This window comes from Strix uralensis, chromosome 4 (assembly GCF_047716275.1).
Source record: "Strix uralensis isolate ZFMK-TIS-50842 chromosome 4, bStrUra1, whole genome shotgun sequence".
Taxonomy (NCBI): Eukaryota; Metazoa; Chordata; class Aves; order Strigiformes; family Strigidae; genus Strix; species Strix uralensis.
This window is the reverse complement of record NC_133975.1, coordinates 108707730-108727416: the sequence shown is the minus strand read 5'-3', so window position 1 is coordinate 108727416 and position 19687 is coordinate 108707730. Positions and strand designations below refer to the sequence as shown.

General features: G+C 44.8%; 1 protein-coding gene across 7 annotated transcripts in view; it reads right to left on the bottom strand.

Annotated features, from left to right (window-relative positions):
- The window catches only part of ADCK1 (aarF domain containing kinase 1), an 81864-nt gene extending 69563 nt beyond the window's left edge, over positions 1 to 12301 (bottom strand). For 4 of the 7 annotated variants that reach the window (XM_074868512.1, XM_074868517.1, XM_074868518.1 and 1 more), the window contains exons 1-3: positions 12253 to 12301; positions 9115 to 9252; positions 4561 to 4644 (exon numbers count right to left, since the gene is read on the bottom strand). In XM_074868512.1, the coding sequence (XP_074724613.1) occupies positions 4561 to 4644; positions 9115 to 9240 (210 nt within the window). In that variant the 5' untranslated portion in view covers positions 9241 to 9252; positions 12253 to 12301. Of the gene's footprint in view, positions 1 to 4560; positions 4645 to 9114; positions 9256 to 11878; positions 12063 to 12252 lie in introns of those variants that run through there. The other 3 variants (XM_074868513.1, XM_074868516.1, XM_074868514.1) reach the window with 3 other exon arrangements.
- Positions 12302 to 19687: the final 7386 nt, after the last annotated feature.

Below are 19687 nucleotides of genomic sequence, written 5' to 3'. Positions count from 1 at the left end.
ATAGAGCAACCAAACATGATCAGATCAGGGACTGTGGATGCGCTGTGAAGCTCTTCACCTCTCTATTACTGGTTCCCATTTAGCTTGGCAACAGAAAGTCACTGCCACCTAATGGCTATTCCGTGTCTCATAGGGAAGTTCATTTGCTTCTTCTCACTCCAGTTCATCAGAGGTTGAATGAAGCACAAGCAAAGACAGCCACCACTACACAGACTGGCTGTGGTGTACAACAGCCCATAGTCCCCATTCATAGTTGCCTTTTTGAAGGAATGCCATGGAGAGCTCCTGGGGATTTCTCTCTGCAGATGCAGTCCACCTCCATCGTGAAGAAACTATTTTAGACATCACTTCCTATTATTCAAAGCACACAGTGTTACTGAATCATGAGGGAAGTCCAAAGACACCGGCTATTTCGTTGGTCTGAACTATCCAGAAACTATAGGTTATTTCTGAAAAACACACACATACATACACCCACTCATTTTCTTTCCAGGATCCTTCAGTCAAGCAACTTCACGGTGAGACAGCTCATTTTGAAAACACCCACCCCACCATGAGAAGCAAACACAACAAACGCCAGGAATAGCCTCCAAGGAGCAAGAAATCGTATTTTGTATAACGATGGCACAAGGTTACACCTTCCAAATATTTGCCCAGATACTGACAGCCCAATAACCAGGAGTTTGGATGAGGAGAATATCCTCATTCTGCTCTCAAAAGGAGGAAAGATAATTAACCTCCCAAATGGCTTTTCCCTGACAAGGCAATTCTGTAGCCAACAAAGTTAATTCAAGAATGGATTCCCACTGTCTCCCGAGACACCTTGACCACAGATCCTTTTTCTCCTTGCTATCTCCTTTCCATTAAAAAAAATACCTCTACCCACATTCACAACAGTAACCTTTTGTCTTACAGAGGAAAATGACACAAAAATTCCCTGCTCAAGATTTTCAACTGTGGCCACTTTGGCTGAAATCTGCAAGATGACCAACCCATTGCAATCCTCTTACTACACTAACAACAATTCAGAATCCCATTGATGCCAGCCCTTAAACTGCATGTTGTGAGACACCTCCTGACTGACAGCAAGATCAACAGAAATTGATGCAGCACTATAGGAAGTGTCAACCAAGACATTCAGGTGCTACGATGGATGTCACAGAGCAGGCTGACTTGAGACTGAGGACACAAACATGGAAGGAGGCAAACACTCAAGGAGGCAAAAGAATGTTAGAGAAATGCAGCCCTCTACAGAATAAAATGCACTGTTGAGAAAGCAATAGGTAAAGAAATGGCACTGACTGAGCAGGCTGCCCTCCTTCCTCCTCTGACCCATTACAAGCAGGGGCAGAAACCGGAAGAAATGCCCAAGCTTACCTGTGCAAAGATGGCCAGAGTCATTTAATGAAACAGACGTGAAGTGAAGAAAGCTCATATCACCCCTAATGCTCCTGACACTAGACCTACAGATATCCAATGTCTTGGGGCTAACCATGGCTACCACTGGCCTTGACATCAGCACACTGGCATTATCACCAAATGCAGGAAAAGGGCAGACACGCCAGAAAAGGATCCTTAACTCAGGAGAAAGATCATTACCTTCATGGTCAAGCCACCAGTGGTGAGATGAAGCAACCACTGGGACGGACATAAGCCTGACCACTTAAGCAGGTTTCTCTCTACTACAGGCAGGGGCAGGAATCGAAAAGATACGCAGTATCAGGAAAGTGGATTCTCCTATCTCCTGGCTGAGGGCAGAAGCAAAGAGAAGCAAACCAACCCCAGGGACACACAGTGAATTTCCAGATACTGTTTCCTGCCTCACAGAAAGTGGTGAAACACCCTCAATCTGCTGGCCATAAAAAGGTGCTGAGAAGGGAAAGGCTGAGAGCATCAGCATCAAGAGTGCTCCATGAGGGACAGAAAAATAGAGTAAGATTGAAGAGAATTCCTTAGAGCTAGGCAGGAACCTGGCTAAAAGCCCCTGGGGAACCCATTTCCTTCTTAATCTGCTTTGCATTTAATTGTTTCCTAATGACTATGTCCCTGTTTGGCCCCAGCAGGCTCAGGGACTGGTGCCACTACTGAGGCTTCCCATCTCTCATCTGTGGCCATGTGTAATTTAGAGGCTCCAGTTTAATGGCTAACCGGGAATGCATAGAGAGCAAGTTGAGCATTATTTGCACTGGAGTAGCACTCACCAGTATGCTGAGTACAAGGAGGAGATGAACAGAAAAAGTGTTTTTCCACTCCCAGCTGCAAACCCATTCCAGACACACACGCAGCACAACCTCACCAGAGACAGAGACACAGCAGCTGCATACAGACCTGCTGGCACTATCCACAGTCCCAGGGTCACCAAATCCCTGCCTCACAGAATCTCTCTTCTAGGCACAGCACCAAAAGTGAGGTTGGAAATCAGTAATCAATTCATACATAAGCTTAAAAGAAAATTCCAAACTCTCAGCATATGAAGAGGAGCTTAAGATGGCCTCACTGGAAGAACAGAAAGCACAGAGAGTACAATGAATGGCTGAGAACACCAGAGATCTATCCAGGAGAGAGGCCAGTAGAAGCAACATCTGGATAAGCATCCTTCACACACAACACTTACTTGGGAGGGGCATTCACATCCCCTTGGTCCCGTCCAGCGACTAATCTTTAGTACCAACTCCAATGGGGCAACTTCTTAAAAGTCATTCTGAGCTAGTCTGAGACCAACAAAATCAGCTTCCACAGAGTGTTATAAGAGCTGCAAGATGGTAAAGACATGGTTGCGATCCACTTAGAGCTGCACTGAGATAAAGGGTTTGGCATGTGATTGCCCAGGCCCAAAAAATTCTCCCATGCCAAACAGATGCTTTGCTAGCACAAGCGGTACAGGTATGTTGCTGAGGAAGCCACAAGTGCTGTCACTGTCAGGCTCAGTGGTGGCCCTCCATAACACCTGCCAACAGCAGGACATGCCATGCCTGCGCCCACTTTCTCCTATCTCCCAGCTCATTCCCCATATGCAGCCAAGGGCTAGTGCTGGCCATGTCAGAGTGCTCTTGTGTCATGCTGACATGCTGTACTTGCCACTGGCTCTGCCACACGCAGAGGCTGACTCAGCTAGTCTTGTTTGCCAAGCAGGGAGAGCACAGCTCTGTGCAGCGCCAGCCCTTTCTGGCTGCCTGGGGCATGAATTGACAAACCATCAAAACCTGCATGACAGAGGTTAATGAAGCCATGGAGAGACACAGCAAAAGGTCAGGAATTTGCAAGGGCTGCTGCAAACTGCTGCCAAATGACAAGCTGTCCAAGCACTGGTAACTCCATAACTTGGGTGTCGCTCAAGAAAGCTACAAGCAGCCCTTCTGCAAACCAGGTTTCAAAGGCACATGGCAGAGACATGGGCAGATGGAAGGTGAAGCTCCAGAATCCAACACATCTATCTCCAGTTTATGTCAGGGCATCAGTGCCACTCACCTGGGATGGGGAGCTACAACAGAACAGCTTAGCATCTTTAGACAGGCAAGGATGAGAACAAGCCCAAGGAAGCCACTCTGCAAACTATCCCAAATACTCTAAGACCACACTGATCATGTGGATTTTCTGCCAAAAGAATACTAAAGCATGCTGGAGTCCGATGTCACTGATTTCTACCTGGCCCACCACTGTTTCCAGCTTCAGAGTCCCTCCAGTCTGAGAGTCCTTGGAGAGCACCACCCCATGCATTACAACAGGACCAGTGGCCTAAATCCTATATGCACTAAGAAGAAAAATGAGGTTAAAGACCTTACTTCAAACATACTATGCAGACTGGCCTAATTTGGCACAAGCCATATTTCCCACTCCAGAGAGGCCTTGAGCTGGAATAGCAGAGATACCCTGGCTACATATACCACATGCGCTCAACTAAAACTCGGCGTCACTCACAGCTCAAGGTATTGTAGGGCTGTAGGCTGGAATGAAAGGTGCAGCAAAAGCCTGAGAGGAGCAATAGGGGTGCTTATCTTCCTTCTCACTAGAAATGCTTTTTCTATTCATGTTAATTACTGATAGCAAAACACAACAGTGTGTTTTGCAATGAGATGTACATTTCTTTGCCCAATTCTTATTTCTTCAGGGATCTGCAAGCCTGATTCATCCCTATTATTTCTCCTCCAACACACTCCTTTTACTTAAAACTCTCAGCCTTCATGTTATGGCTATTACCAAGCAATAAGCAGGATAAGAAACCACTGCCAGGCCCCTCTCAGCATCTGACCTCCACACATCCAGTCTGGGCAGCAGAGAACAGGTGACAGAGCCCAAATGCATCTTACCCCATACACTGAGGACCTGAATCTCTAATGTACATAAGTGAGCACTGGTTGCATGTGGCTACTCTTGACAAGGGACCTTCTCCATTGGGCAATACAGGTCCTGCAAGAATCTTATCTAACATGCAGTACAGTTGGTAGAAGGCACACTGAATTATTAAGCTGACAGCTTGATAGTTTGCTTTACAGCAATGGCTTTGGCAACACACCTGTGCCTTGCAGTTTCCAAGGAACACAGTCCAGTGCTATCACCTACCTGTGATTTGAGGAAGTCATACTCCTCTGATCCGTATGGGACACTCCGAAGAGAGGTAAGGTAGTCATAGGTGATAACTGCCGTCTGCAAATGAAACCAGAAATGTTGAGCAAGCTCTGCAGTTATCAAAACAACAAAATTTCTGTTAAGGAGAATGTATGTATCTTATACAGTTTAGGTTCCACAGTGAAGTTTATGGTAACAGACTTATAAGAAATTAAATTATTTCAGTTTCAATGAACATTTATAGAAAGCAGTGCAGGGACCTCATTGACATGCAGCTATTAAAAATAAGCAACACTTAGCACTCCTATACTATCTTCTTTTCGAAGCTCAAAGCATTTTCATAATCTCTGTACAGCACCTTGCACAGTAGACTCCCATTCTCAGTCAACCATCCACAATAAGGTCTACTGCTAGTAATAGAGGCCATGCAGACCCTGTTTGTGCCCCATCAGTTATCCCACACTTCATCTTCACACCTCCAACCTGCCTAACCACACTGGTGCACACTGAGCTCAGTCTGGGTAGATGGCTCAAAAGGAAACAAAGTGACTGAAGACAAGCTCACCTTTAGCACAAGCAGCAGTACTTTTGGGGATATTCAAGTGCACAAAGGACTAGAGGGCCAAAGGGTCAGATACCCAATTACAAAACAACAATTCAGCTGGGGATCCAGCTAAAGCTTGTTAGCTAGACATAGCCACAGACAATGAAATTAGTGCCTTAATGATTTCTGAAAATAGATGCAACATATTTCACAATTTTATCCTATGACTAAAGTTTCTCTCTTTCCACAGTCAGAACACCAGCAAGTGGACAGAAACATACAGGTCATGTTTATTAAGTTTACTTGGAGGGAGAAAAGGGAATGTACATCTAGATGAGCCTGTCCACTAACCTGCCATTTGAACTTCAAGGTCCTTGCCATAAAGAACCATTTGCATAACTCAGATCTAAAGTCAGATTTCCTAAAATCTCCCTACTGAAGACCCCAATTCTGGGACAGGATAATAGCCCCATCTTTTACCACAAGCACACCTAGGAAGGGCATAAAGCACAACTGATGTATCGTGAAAGCCAGGGAGGCAAGGGAATCAAATCTAGTTTGAGACAAAGTCACCAGAGCTGACAACAGGGAAACAGTCAAAAGTTCAGAGACACATCCAACAGGAGACTCAGCTGGGAATCAGTTACAAACAGACACATTCCCTCCTTATGGAGGTAAGGTTTCTCACGTTTCCTGTTTTCCAAATTGGAAACTGAGAACAGCAACTTTTTTTTTCTGGCTTTTCAGGCTCTCTTGTCTCTGGTGAACTCAGGAGCTGCACAGACACACAAAGACCCATTCAGAAGAAAATTTTTTCAAAGCATCTTCACAACCTCAAAGAACAACTTTGAAGTGGAGGAAGGTTCAAATCAGCCTTGCATGAAGTCTTGAGTTAGTTCTTATTTTATCTCTGGTCCACGAGGGTAATTATCACCTCCAACTTGAAAAGCAGCAGCTAACAGATTGGTCTGTATTACAGAGGAAGAGGGAATTAATTAAGCAGTTGCTAATTACATCGTAATCTTAAACACTAAATTAGTATTATGATGATCCTGATAGGCAACTCTGACATTGCCAAATCCCTGCTAGTGCCTGAGATGTATTCCAGTTACTGCACAGAATGTTCCTTCCACATACCCAAAACAACTGGGATACCCTCAGAGAAATATGGCAAACGCACAACTGCTCTGCCACGTTTCTATTTTTACCAGAACATAGAAACTTTCTGAACCGTGACGCTGTTCACGCCACTAACTTCATTCTCATGCAAGACTAGTGCTGTCTGTCATTCATGTTACAGTGTGAGACTGAATCTCAGAGACATAAAAAGATCTAGAAGATTAATCAGTCCCTCCCCTTACAAATGTCAGAATACTTCTTTAACTGATCTGGTATCCAGTCCAGTGTTAAATGTCCCAAAGACTTGGGCTTTCACTTTGTATCAGTGAATTCTCAACACCTTATGCTCTTCCACCACTCCTAAAACTATCCTCAAATCTTACCAAGTCATGACACAATGTTCCCTCTGAATCGTTGTCTACCCACACATAAGCAAGAGCCAGTTTTCTAAACTTCAAGAAGAAATTTTCTGCTAACGCACTTCATCAAGTTTCTTAGGAAAGTCTGCAAAGGACCACTGAACCAGTATGCTTAAAGTACAAGCAGGCTCAAATCTTTCTAATCAAACTCAGATGAAATCTGTCCGGAGTCCTGTAGTTCTGCTTTAGGTTTCTTGACCTCCACGTGTTCTTTTCTCCAGGCTTTTGTTTTGTTTTGTTTGCCACACCATAACTTGTCTTAAATTTTTGTGTCTGCTGCTGCTCAACTTAGCTCTTAAGAATTACAGCCTCTTAATTACAGCTTGCTTTTGCCTGGCTATAGCCCAACGATTGAATCAAACCGCAGGTAAGAAGTGTGGGCACGGCTACATTGAAGGACAGACGCTTTAGGTCCATGTAGAAGCCACCAATATCCAAAGTCCCTTGTTTGCTACACAGTCTCAGCTTTCATTTACAAAAAGAACAAGCCCAAGAAGCTGAGCTTCTTAGAAATGAACATGTCTAATTTCTCTACTGGCTTAAGCAGTCCATGGCTAAGGAATGAGAGCAGTTCGGGCTGCCAGTGCTCAGATGAGATATGACCTCTGACTTTCCAACAAGGAGCAGACCCCAAACTGAGAAGACAGAGATCACCAATGCAGCAGGACTAAAGAATCTCTCAGAAGCAACCTAACCATATGCAGTCCTACATATCAGAGGGAACACATAATTTAAAAAGATACAGAAAATTCTTGTTTTAAAAGTATACAGACACATGGATATAAATACACGCTGCCGTCACCTACAGAAGACTGACCATTAGTTGCTTGGTTTTGGGGGTCACTGCTTGCAGCTACAGGTGCAGAACACTCTAATGCATTTAAGAGCAAGGCCAGTGAAGTGCTTTACAGCCCATGATTTGTGACTTTCCTAAATGCAGAGGACATGAAAGTCAAGCGTGTCTTTAGATTTGCCAGTATCTAAAGCAAAGAAAATCTCCTTTCCCCTACTCCCTATTCATCAGGAAACTCATCTCTCACCATCACTCAAAACACAGACCAACTGCACAGCTTCATCACTGCACACTTTCACTTATTTTTGCCAGAAGATAGCCACAAAATCACTGGCTTGAAGAAAGACTGAGAAACACTGGTCAAGCAGGCAGAACTCAAGGGCTGATTGGACAGCCCAAATAGCCTGAACAGCAGATGCCCCTCCAGCCATAATAAGCTGTGGGGAGGAATAGCAGATTCCTCTCCAGCCATAATAAGTGTTCCCTCTCCATACCTCAGTTTCCTCTGCCATAAAAGGGACACAGCTGTTCCCTGCCACCAGGCTGCGCTGCCTTATGGTCAGGGACAGAGCATGAAGCTTAGTACTTAGGAAGTAAGAAGGAAAGATTACAGTTTGTATTTCTGCCCTCACCCTTTCAAAATAAACACTCACTTTTCACAATAGTTCATGGTGCAGCTTCCACATATAAATGGCACAGCCAACCCACAGAGCTTGTTTCTTATTGCATCTGCCCTCAGGAGCCGATTCCCTGTAAAACTCATTAATGAAGTCCTTAAAAGTCATAGAATATGCAGACAGACAGCTGCTTACCACTGGGGGTCTGTAAATGATGGAGATCGTGGCCTGAAGTGACAGATGTATAATGCAAGTGAGGTACAGGGAGACTGATACTCCCTCCAGAGTCTCTGGTCTCCTTGTTCCTGGCTGCTCATGGATTCATCGGTCAATATCCTCAAGGAGAAGGCAGCAACCTGTTTGGCTGGCAGTCTCCATTCTCAGGTTTTCTGGAGCAGTGATCAACACAAGGGTGAAACAGCAGCGATGCTAGGCAGATGTAGCATTTATTTTACGAATCTGGAAACCAATCCAATCTCAGAAGTACATCATCTCCCATCTCACTTTACTCTCGCTTTGAGAATGATCCTCAAAACACCTGCCCTCCTCTCCCCAAATCTCTCATACTAAGGGTCACAGGGCAATGGCTACCATGGCACATCAATACAACAACCATGATCCTTAAAACAAAACATTCCAATGTTAAAAATGGCATATGCAGACAAGATGGTTTGAACTAGGTCACTGTTAAAGGCAGCAGGACACTGTACCTGGGTGACTGACCTTGAAGCGTGGCTGATGAAGATGTGGGCCCAAAGTGAGCCCTTGCTCTGAAGGTCCCACCCTATCCGGGGAAGCAGAGACAGTTCTCTGCAGCCCAGGACCTCTGTTTCTTTCCAAAACGTGCAAACGACAGGTCTATTCCTTATATGCTTTCACCTCTTTTCTCCCCACTGCATCAACAATTTGCAGAGCTCCCTATTGATCTTCTGACTCCCGGAGCCAGCTGCCAACTGGAAATGCAGAGAGGGAATGCAGGAAATCCCAAGTTCTTGTGAACTCAAATTCCCTTACCCACCTAGGAATCTTTCTGCACATTACTAGGGTGAAACTTACTGTGGCAATGGCTCGGCCCACACGAACAACTCCAAAATCATTGGGATCCAGGAACTTGTTTCCATACAGATAGATGCCAGAAGCAGCTGCTGCCAATGAGGCAAGTTTCAAGGCCCTTCGTGCCATGACTGATGAACCCTGCTGGGACACAAAACAGCAACTGTAACATCTGAGAAGGATGTAGTGAACTGATGCCTACAGCCCCAAGGGACCTGACAATCCAAGTTTTAATTGCTCCTTTGCTAATGATGCATTGCTAGCACTGCCCCCAGCCAAGAGCTCAAGCAATCACGGAGCAACTAAATTTAAGCTGTTCTGCTCTGACTCCATTGCTATTCCTACTTTGGGCCACAAACACAGAAGTAACTCACTGCTAGACCTTGTGCACTTGCAACAAAACATTTGTTCACGGTCCCAAAGGCTTCACAAGGAGAAACAGGTAGCCAGAGAGAACGGAACACAAGCTCACCAAAAGTCATTTCTGACCACTGCAACAGGCCGCCTCTTCAATGTAAATGTTTTGAAGATATCACAGCACAGGCAAATTGCAAGGGGATAAAACAGGATATAAAAATGCAGGGTTTAAAAGGAGCTCTTGCAACATCAAAAGCACCCAACACCTGTTGAAAATTCTGCCAGACTAGTTATGAAAGTGCCTCACTGCTGATGAGTGGTGGAGGAAGCACCAATGCATCCCTGGAGCTTGCGTGCAACTCCAGCAGCCAGTGGCAGACAGCCGCATGCAACGCAGGCGATGGGGGACCGGATCAGAGTGACCAAGCGAGATTTTTCTCATCATTGCCATCCCATTCAAGTGCCAGGCAGGGCTGCAGTGGCAGAATGGACACCTGCAAGAATAAACAGCCTAATCCTGGCTCTGTCACAGGCGCAGCCCAGGTCTGGGATGGGACATTTCTCACTCACTTCTTCTCTGGAAGGCAAGGGTGGGGAACAAACACATTTCCCACACTAGGCACTCTGGAACACTACTTCATTGCTTACAGGACATAAAGCAGTGTAAGCATGTAATTCATTACATGTGATACCTATACTATGATTCATTATATCACTTTAGAGGATTCAGACCTGAAAAAAGAATTCCTCTTCTTTTATTTGGCTGGTATTGGATAGAAAATATGATTGGCCATTCTTTCTGCTTATACCACGAATCAAGTGGCATGGTTCACCTACTCTGTAAGCTCTCAAGAGCACCCTTGACAGAGTGTGGGCTTTTACCCCATCACGAGTCCACTAATCCTCCCACTCTTAGACTAGATGGAGAAACTTTCCTACTTCTCACTGTGAACCTTTAGTGGGGTCAGTCTGGCTCGTGCTTTTTCTCTCAGAAGTCTTGTGACCAAAAAATACATGCAGTGATACAGGTCAAGCTTTTAAAAAACAGTTCACAAGAACACAATTGGCGAAATAGGCTAGTATAACACAAGAGACCTCTGTGCAAGAATCTTAGCTAAACATTATTATTTCCTTTTCTTTCCCTACAAGCCCTAGGTAACTTTGAGGCAGAAAAGCTGAGACATACTCTGTCAGCACCAGACAGAAGGGGTAGCTGGCTGATCAGGACTCCTTCAAACCTACGATCAAATTCAAGAGAAAATAAACCTGGACCCTTGACTACAGCCAAATGAACACACGCTTCCCAAAAAAAAGCTGCCCTCCTCCCCTTGTCTCACTGAAATTCTAGAAATTTCAGGGCTTCTTCCTGGAAGACTGATCTCTTTTGTACAGAAATCTCTTGTATCCTCTGTCACCTTCAAAAAACATTTTCTGCAACATGTTTTAATTAAACCATTTCTGCTCCTTGTACACTTCTGTAAAATTTCATTTATTGGAAAGTGAAAGGTGCAAACAGTGACTTTTTTTAACACAGAAGATATGCCTCCCTTTATTTTTTCCTTCACTTTCTTTATTACTGAAAGAACATTTGCTTGAAAGCAGCATGCAAGTCCATCTGTTCTTGCATCTTATTCCTACCTGAAGCTATAATCTGCAGTTCGTGACATCACATCTATTGCCATACCCGCCAGCTGTACGTCACAAACAGAAGATGGGAACTTTAGGTAGCAAATAAACAGACAGAGCAGCTGAGCTCTTCAGCAGTAAAGTTCCTGTTTTCATGCTCAACGCGTTGTACCAATAAAAAGGGAAGAATTAAAACCCCTCCAATATAAGGTGCAGAAATGGAATTGTTAGAAATCAATTGTCTTTCAAAGTTTTGCATAAGGTGTCGAGGAGCTTTTTCCATGTAAATGAGCCATTCCAACACCCCTAGGGGTATCTTAAAGACCCTGTCAGCTGTGAAATATGCCTCAGGATGTCACTGCCTCTCGTTATTAAGGCCTGCGTTGATGGATCACCTCCAGCTCTGCTTTCGCCTAGGTGAGCTGGCTCCTTTGACTTTCACACTTCACACACGAAGGGTTCCCTCTCCTCACAGCGGGGCGCCCTGCCTCTCCGACTCCCAGGGCTCGGGGGAGCGGGGACGGACGGGCGGTTACCGGTTCTCCCCCGGAGCCCGGGAGGTGACTCCCTCGGGGCCCACCGCCGCCACCTGCCCAGGCCTGTGCCCCGGCGCGGCAGCGCTGCCCGAGAGATCGCGCTGCTCCGAGGCCCGAGGAGCTGCAGGGAGCGCTGGCCACCCCCGGGACAGCGGGGACAACGTCCCCGGGGCCGCAGCAAAGACCCGGTGAGGCCGACCCGCCCCCCCGCGCCCGCCGCCGCCACAGCAGCGCGGCCCGAGCTCTACCCGTGAAGGACGCGGCTGCTTTCGGTTCTCCTCCGGGCGCGCCGTGCCCCGCCGTGCCGAGCCCTGCCGTGCCTCCCAGAGCAGCGCCCGCGCCCCTCGCCGCTCCCGCCTTCAGAAACAACCCCGGCCCCACCGAGCTCTGCGGCAGCCGAGCCTCCACCGCCGGGGCCTGCGCCGGGCAACCGCTCCCTGGGCCCCGACCCCCGCGTCCACCGGCACCAGCCGGGGCGCGGAGGGGCCGAACCGGGACGAGGCGCCCGATGCCGCGGCGAGGGCCGAGAGAGCAGCGAGGGGCCGGGTCCCGCCCCACCGGACCCTCCGCAGCCTCCGGCACCGCGTCGACGCCTCCGCCAGCCCACGGAGCCGGCACTTACCGCCTCGCCGGCACGGCGGCACTTCAACTCCCGCGCGTTCAGCCGCCTCCTCCCCCCCCCCCCCCCCCCCCCCGCCTCGCACATGGTATGGCCCTGCCCCGCGCGGCATGCTGGGAAGTGCAGTGTCCGGCCGCGACCGCTCGGAGCGGCGGGGGCGCCGCGGGACTGCAAGGGGCGGCCCCTGGGCGAGCCCACCGCGGGGCGGCGGGAGGGCAGCCGCGAGGGCGCTACGCACCGGCGGCCCCGGGGCTGCTTTAACGCCTGTGCCCCCGGTGCAGGGGTGCGCGCCGCTCCCACATCCTAACTGCAAAAGAGGAGGTGCACGGGCAGCACCCTCCAGTCCACTGCAAAACGGGGTAACACAATCTCCCCTTTATCAGTGGGGCTCCCAACCTGGCACGGCTGCCCGAACAGCCACCTTCTGCGTTCTTGGAAAAGTCTTAAGACTTCATGATATTTCAATTGGTTTTCAACGTTTTCTCACTGAAAGCCCTGCAGCAGGGAGAAGGTACATATATCTGTAAGCATATATACATACATATATCAGAAATCAGGAGAGAAGGTAGAAATACCAAACTCAGATATCAGAGCCCTAGTTTTCTACACCTGTGAGAGGTGCTGGAGGGACACCGATGCTTTTATCAACTAGAAATCAGAACTGCTCTGTAGTGAAGGGTGTGGGTTTGACCAGGGCACTATGAACATTCTACTTTGTGAGTCTGGCTACTGCAACACATGCTCCCGGTGCTGAGGAAGTGCTCTCACCAGAGGGCTTCTGGCAATGGAGTCGAACATTGTCCTGCTGCTGTTGAACACAGAACAATGTTGTCCATCCTGTGGTCAGATCCTCAAGCAGCATAATCTGATAGCACAAACTATGCAGCTATACTTAGCTTTTATAATTCAGTGAAATGCACACATGGCTGCCTAAGATCAGCTTATATTTAAGGGTATAATTCCAAAGACCAAAGAGATGTGTATCATAAATATCTCAGAAACTGCTGTTCTCCATCCAAGAAAATGATCCAGTAAAACAACCATGTTCATCAAGAATAAGAGCTGTTGGCAACAAGGAAAATAATTGCAGAATGGAAAAAAAAAAAAAAAAAAAAAAAAGCAGCTTTCTCTGCAGCTAACCTTTATCTCCTTACCATAAGAAATGAAAATTATAATAAATTTTATCGTATTCAAGGTTCAATGCAAAACCAATCTCTTCACCAAAGTCTTCTTGCAATAAAGATTACAATAAAAGAGAGCAGAGAATGAAAAAACGCTGCTGAATTGTCATAAATATTGTAAGAGATTCATATTCCCTGGAGCAAATACCTAACTTGATAGTCACCCACTGGAAACTTAGCATTTCTGATTGAACTTTTCTCCCATTGTGAAAAGAAGGAAACTCAATGTTGTTTCCAGTCAATATCTTTCTGATAAAGAGAACCTGCAATTCAGTAACACCTGGGAACCCATAGTGGAAAATTGGAAGTATTTGGGACAAAGTTAAGGACACAGCTACCACAATTAATCCTTAATACTTTAAAAGGATGCCAGAGACCAAAACCAGAATGAGACCGAAAGGATCTTAATAACTCTTTGAGAGTTACTGTTTCCAGCAGGATTCTGGAAACACTGAAAGAAATCCAGGAAAAGCATCACCACATTGCCTTTCCATTCACATTTGGAGGGATACGGTTGCACCCAAAAAGGTAGAGAGAGGGAAAAAAGGGATCTAGAAACACTTGAAGCAAAAGGTCTCAGCTTCTAGAAGTAATAAACCAGGACACTGTGTTCAGGGAAAGGTCCTGATGACCAGCATCTCTTCCAGGATGAACAGGTTTTTCATCCAAGCCCCAGCAGAAAATGCTGTAAAGGTAACCTGTCCACCTTCTCCTCGGCTGTGGGACAATGGTATACTAAAGATTTTCCTAAAAGATCAACACAATATTGGGAATATTTGCTGGGTACCCCTTTTGTTTCCATCTGGCTTCACTTCACTTTTGTTTTCCCTACTTGTCCCCTACAGCAGATATTAACATAAATGCCTGCACAATGTGGGCTTCCTGCTAAACATTATCTCTAAGAAGCAAATCAGCTACAAATTATGAAGAGCAGAGTTAAGGGTGACTACCCTGCCAGCACACTGTGGATACAGGGCCCACATGGCCAGTTGCTGCGTCAGCCATATGATGGCAAAACTGGCTACAATCCCATAAGCTTCTTTCCCTCCTTGGACAGATGGGAGCTTTTGAACTGATGGGGGAGCAGTGAAGCATCCCAGCTCAGTCTTGGACCATTACAAATTGTGTAGGAAAGACTATCTGTTAGAAGGAAGCTTTACAGCTTAGAGGGTGATGTTAAAAGAGGAATAAAATAAAAAGTCACAGAGATGTGCATGTGATGTACTACTGGGAAAATGAGAGAGAAATGAGTGTGGGGACATGAAATAACCACTCCAAATCACAGAATAAAATAAGCTTAGAAATATGGGGAAAAGATCTATTACTTCTGTATTTACTAGAGTCTGTGGAAGTTTTCCTATAGATTTTTGTGTTTGCAAATTCATGACCTCCATGGCTCAGGCCGATACTGGGCATAATAGCAGGGTATCCATTTAAAGCTACTGCACTACTGCATATAAAAACCCAAAATAGAGACTGTAACTTCAGCACAACCACTGATTCCTGATCACAGCTCACTGCTTCTACCCAGGATGCTTAAGACTGTGGCCCAGGCTTTCAATCCCCTGCTTTAACTGCAAGATCACATGTGTTGGCAACGCTCCCAGCAAAGAGAGCAGGTCAGTATCTGATTTTTGCTGGCCTCTCCTGGAAAAGCTGTGGCAGGTTGCTTGAGATTAATTCTGTTCCTTGCAGCTCTCAGTTAAACAGGCTGACGCTGGGTCTGCTGCAGAAAGGGGGGGGAAAAAAGAGGCTTTTGTAGTATAACAATGCCGTGTGCCAATGTGCAGCGGGCAATTATGTAACCAACGCTAAATCTTTCTATAATTAGAACAAGCACCTAGTTAGAGTGATCAGAGCTCTTTTGTGTGAGCCTGCACGGGGTACGCAAGAAAGAGCTTGGCTCGAAAGAAAGATGCTGGCTTGATTTTCCCTTTCCCTTTCAACTGGTGAATAAATTAAATCTCAGATTACCCCAAATTGCTGTGAAAGATGAAAAGCGAAAAGCGTTTCCTTTTCATTCTTGTTGAAGACATTTGCATCCCAGGTGTGAATCTCATGAAATGCAGAAACAAACTCAAAAGATTCAGGCCTCTCTGTCCCAAGCACAGAGCGGGAAGAGCAGCCAGACTGCCTGAAAAGAGGACAGGAGGTCAGTATCAACCCTCCCTACTGAGAATCAACCTCTTTTTTAGATTCACTTTAATGAAGAACATGGAAGGATATCGGGAAAGTCTCACTTATACCAGACATTCCTCATGTACAGGAGGAAGCATGGGAAAAGAGATCAAAACAGTCCCAGAAAGCAGGTGATCCTATGATTTTGTGGACCCAGAGAACTAGCTTAACAAGGAGGCATGAAAAGGTGTGGGGAGAAATTGCTACCAGTGCAGTGGGAAGAACAGCTTGACCCAGCAGGTTTTTCTTCACTCTTCTGATCTGTTCTGCCATTGTGTGGATGGTCAGTAACACAAATATTGAGGCAGATCCATCTTCTGCTGCTATTAACAAGTTCAGCTCTAAAAGTCATTGTAGCAATGCCAATTCATACCAGTTGAAGATCTAGCTGATGGGATCTCTGTTGCTAGAGATCTGTACTTCTGAAATATTTTCTGATTCTTTTCTGGTTAGTTCAGGTCACCAGAAAAAATATTACAAATACCTCTGTATAAGGGTTGAGAGATGTGCAAATCAACATGGAAGACAGGAAGCAAAACAACCTACCTGGAACTAATTCCAGAAGATAGCTTAACATATTCCCACAGGTCTCTTGCTAGACCAAACCCACCCACATTCTTGGTCCAGCTTTAAATGGAGATTGGCAGGTTTTGCCTTTATATCAGCAATGGAAAGCTCAGAGCTGACTCTGGGAGACATCAAATTTTAGAATAGGATCTTCTTACCAATCATGCTGTACAGAGACAATATTTGGATAAGACATCTCTCGAAAGAAACTTGCCTAGTGCCACAGGTCATTCAGTCCCTTCAAGTCAGTAGTGACCAATGTCCGAATGTGATAACAGAAAGTAATGTGCTGCTTGGAGAGCTGTGCTTTAGGTGACCTGCAAAGCCCACTTCTACTACTATTTTGCTCCTTCAAGGCCTTTGCTCAACCTTGTTGCCCAATATCAGTTTAGACAATTGCAGACCACCTCCATACCTCTCTCCTATAATTTCTGTTGGCAAAAAATCCCCTTTACATTGTTTGCTAAAGCTGTTAGCCGCTAAAGGATACTCCACTTGCAGGTCGTTGGGAAGTGTCAGTGGCCCACCATGTCCTGTGTGAAAAGATGTTTACCAGCTGGGAGTGGAATGCTTCCAAAATATTGGCAAAACACCCTGGAGTCTGGAAGGTGTTACAGAAGTACACAAGATCATTTTTGCCTATCTGAAAAAGTTTACTTTTCTACAAAGTACAACAAATAATAGAAATCAAACCAGCCTCCCTTTCAGTCATTCGAAAGAATACAGACATGGCTTGAAGAATTTAAAGATTTTACAAAAGCACTAATAGACCTTCTGATCTTTTTCCCACAGCTATCATTATTCCTTCTGAATGCTGCCTGTAACCCCTAAGGGAATCTGAAGTGCAGGGGTTGCTGATGTGGCTGAACCTTTCCATCTACGTAAATATCTTCTTTTTCACTGTTTAGCATCTTACCTGTGGTGTAATTTATCCCTTGAGTTAAGAAGTGTCATTTATTTTGATCATTTTTATCCCACAATGTGCAGCAACTCTTAGGCATACAGATATCTGATATTAACAATAGCTTATTCCATTACTTTGTATTGTCATCTTCATTTGTTACAAGATATTTCATGAACCATTTAATTCTGCATTTGCAAATGTGAAAAGTGCTGAAGTAGATAAAAAAGGTGCAGAGGATTTAACAGCCTAAATCTACCCTAAAAGACTCCTTGGAATGCATCAGATACATGTTCTCAAAACCAGTTGAGGTATTCGCATCAAACTAAAAAACATCTCTGCTGGCAGCCATGCCAAGGATTAAGTACTCCACAGAGCCTGAACTCTTTACTCACCATAGAGAGGATCATTTTGGCATGATCATTTTTGTGAAAAGAGATGTATGTGGAAACCTGATAGCATTATTGTCCAGAAATATTCAGCAAAAAATATCATGGTAAAAACAAATAAGAATTAATCCTTCTTTCTTGAGAGACAGATTTATATTTGGGGAAAATGTGTTTAAGGATCTCAGAACTATTACCAGGTCTGTTTCAGAAAAAGTCCAGAACTAGAAGAGGTACAGGAAGATGCACAGAGATGATCAGTTCAGAAAAGAATGTTAACTGTTCTTGTCTGATGCTGTATATATTGTGGGACATTAAGTTTCACCTGGCTATTCCTATATGGGCCCTGACTGCTCAGGCTTGCCCAAAGCAGATCTTGTAATAATGAAAGCAGTTCTTCCCAAGAGACTGCAGCTTTGATTAGAAGATAACAAGGGATTGAAAAGTGAGCACATCCCAGTTTTCCAAAGGTTAATCACTCTCATTGTTAAATTTTTCTGCCTAATTTCTCATTTGAATTTCCCTACTTTCCACTTCCAGTCACCGGCTCTTGTTTTGCCTTCCTCTGTGGGATTAAAAAGTACCTTCAGATCTCGCATTTCTAACTTGCACAGGTACACATTGTCAAATCTTTTAATCTTTTTGTAATGGGCAAAACATGCTAAATGTTTTAATTTGCTCACTCAGATCATTTCTCCTTGTAATGTAATTGACAGTAAGGACAGATAAATGGGAGTTCACCTGATTCTAATCTGGCAATATAACATTTACCTCTTAAAACTTCACCACAAACAAGTTTACTTACTGTATTTCCCCTACACTTCCAATTAACAGTAGCCTTATATTATCTTTGTAGTCTTCTAACCCTCTTCTATCTTCCAGCATTGCTTTAGAAACTTGAACACCAGGGCAACACGGAGTCCCCCTAGAGTTCACCATGTCCCTACTTTTACATCGATGGGCTGCACGAGGCTGTTACTTCATAGCACAAGAAATTCATGCTAAGCTGCTTCTCTCTTACAAGCCTCATGGAACCTTTCCAGAATCACTGTTTGCCAGGACAGTCTGTACTTAACCCCCCATTTCTCACTTCCAGATATAGAAGTTTGCACAATGTGATAGTAAAACACATCTGTGTTGTGAAATAGCTCATAAAGTTGTATATTTACCATACAGCACTAAATAATGCATCACAGCAAAGGAAGGACAAATGTCAAAGTAGGAGGGAGAAAAGACAATTTTTCAGCTTAGACTAGTATAACGGCTGGCAACAGAGACCCTGGCAACTTCTGACAGTGAGAGGAGGCTCCTGAATCAGGAGGCAACATGGCCAGATGTGGCAACAGCAATTCTGTTGCTAAATGACTGACACAAATGGGTAGGAGAGATGACAGATGAGTTTTTCTCATGAAAATTATTGATAAACAATATATGTCAAAGTCTTGTATCTTTAGCTTTGTCTAAAGTGCTCATAAGAGGCCAGCTGTCTCAGAGAGAACGGGAAGTATCTGTCATTCATAGAGGTGATGACGGAACTGCTGTTGCCACAATGCAGCACCAAAGTCTGATTCCCACTGGAGATGTGAAGAGTTTTGGCATAGAAGGACTGCAACAGTATTGTCCTTACCTTCCTCCAAATCTCCTCCATCCTAGAAATTGTAGCAGATTAATTTAGTCTGCAGGACTAGTCTGCCCTGCAGATTAGATGATGGTAAAACAGACAAAATGACATTTAGTCTGCCTTATAGTATTCCTGCCTCTTACAGTATGATGCGGGTATTTTTATAACAAAAACTGTTTCTTTCTTAATCATTCTACCCTTTTCTTCTCTGGCCAGCTCCTATTTCTCTTCTAGATAAACCATGCCTAGCACAATGGGACTCTTCTCCCTTTGATTCACTAGATGCTAATATAATGATAGCAGTTACTTAATAACTAAATTATTAATTAATAATTAATAATTACTTAATTAATAACTAAATTTGTTTTTATATGCTACTATATACTGCCACTTCAATATAAATAGCAACTTGCCCATGTAAAGCTCCACCTAGTTCCCCTCTACTACAACTCCCTGAGAAGTATTTTTCCCTATTCCACATTTTAACTATACTCTAAAGAGTGCTTCTCTTGGCTTAAAAAAAATTTCTATGTAACATATGGATGCCCATTAAACATAGGCAGTACAACTCCTGGCATTTAATACACAAGTTTTTATTTTAAAT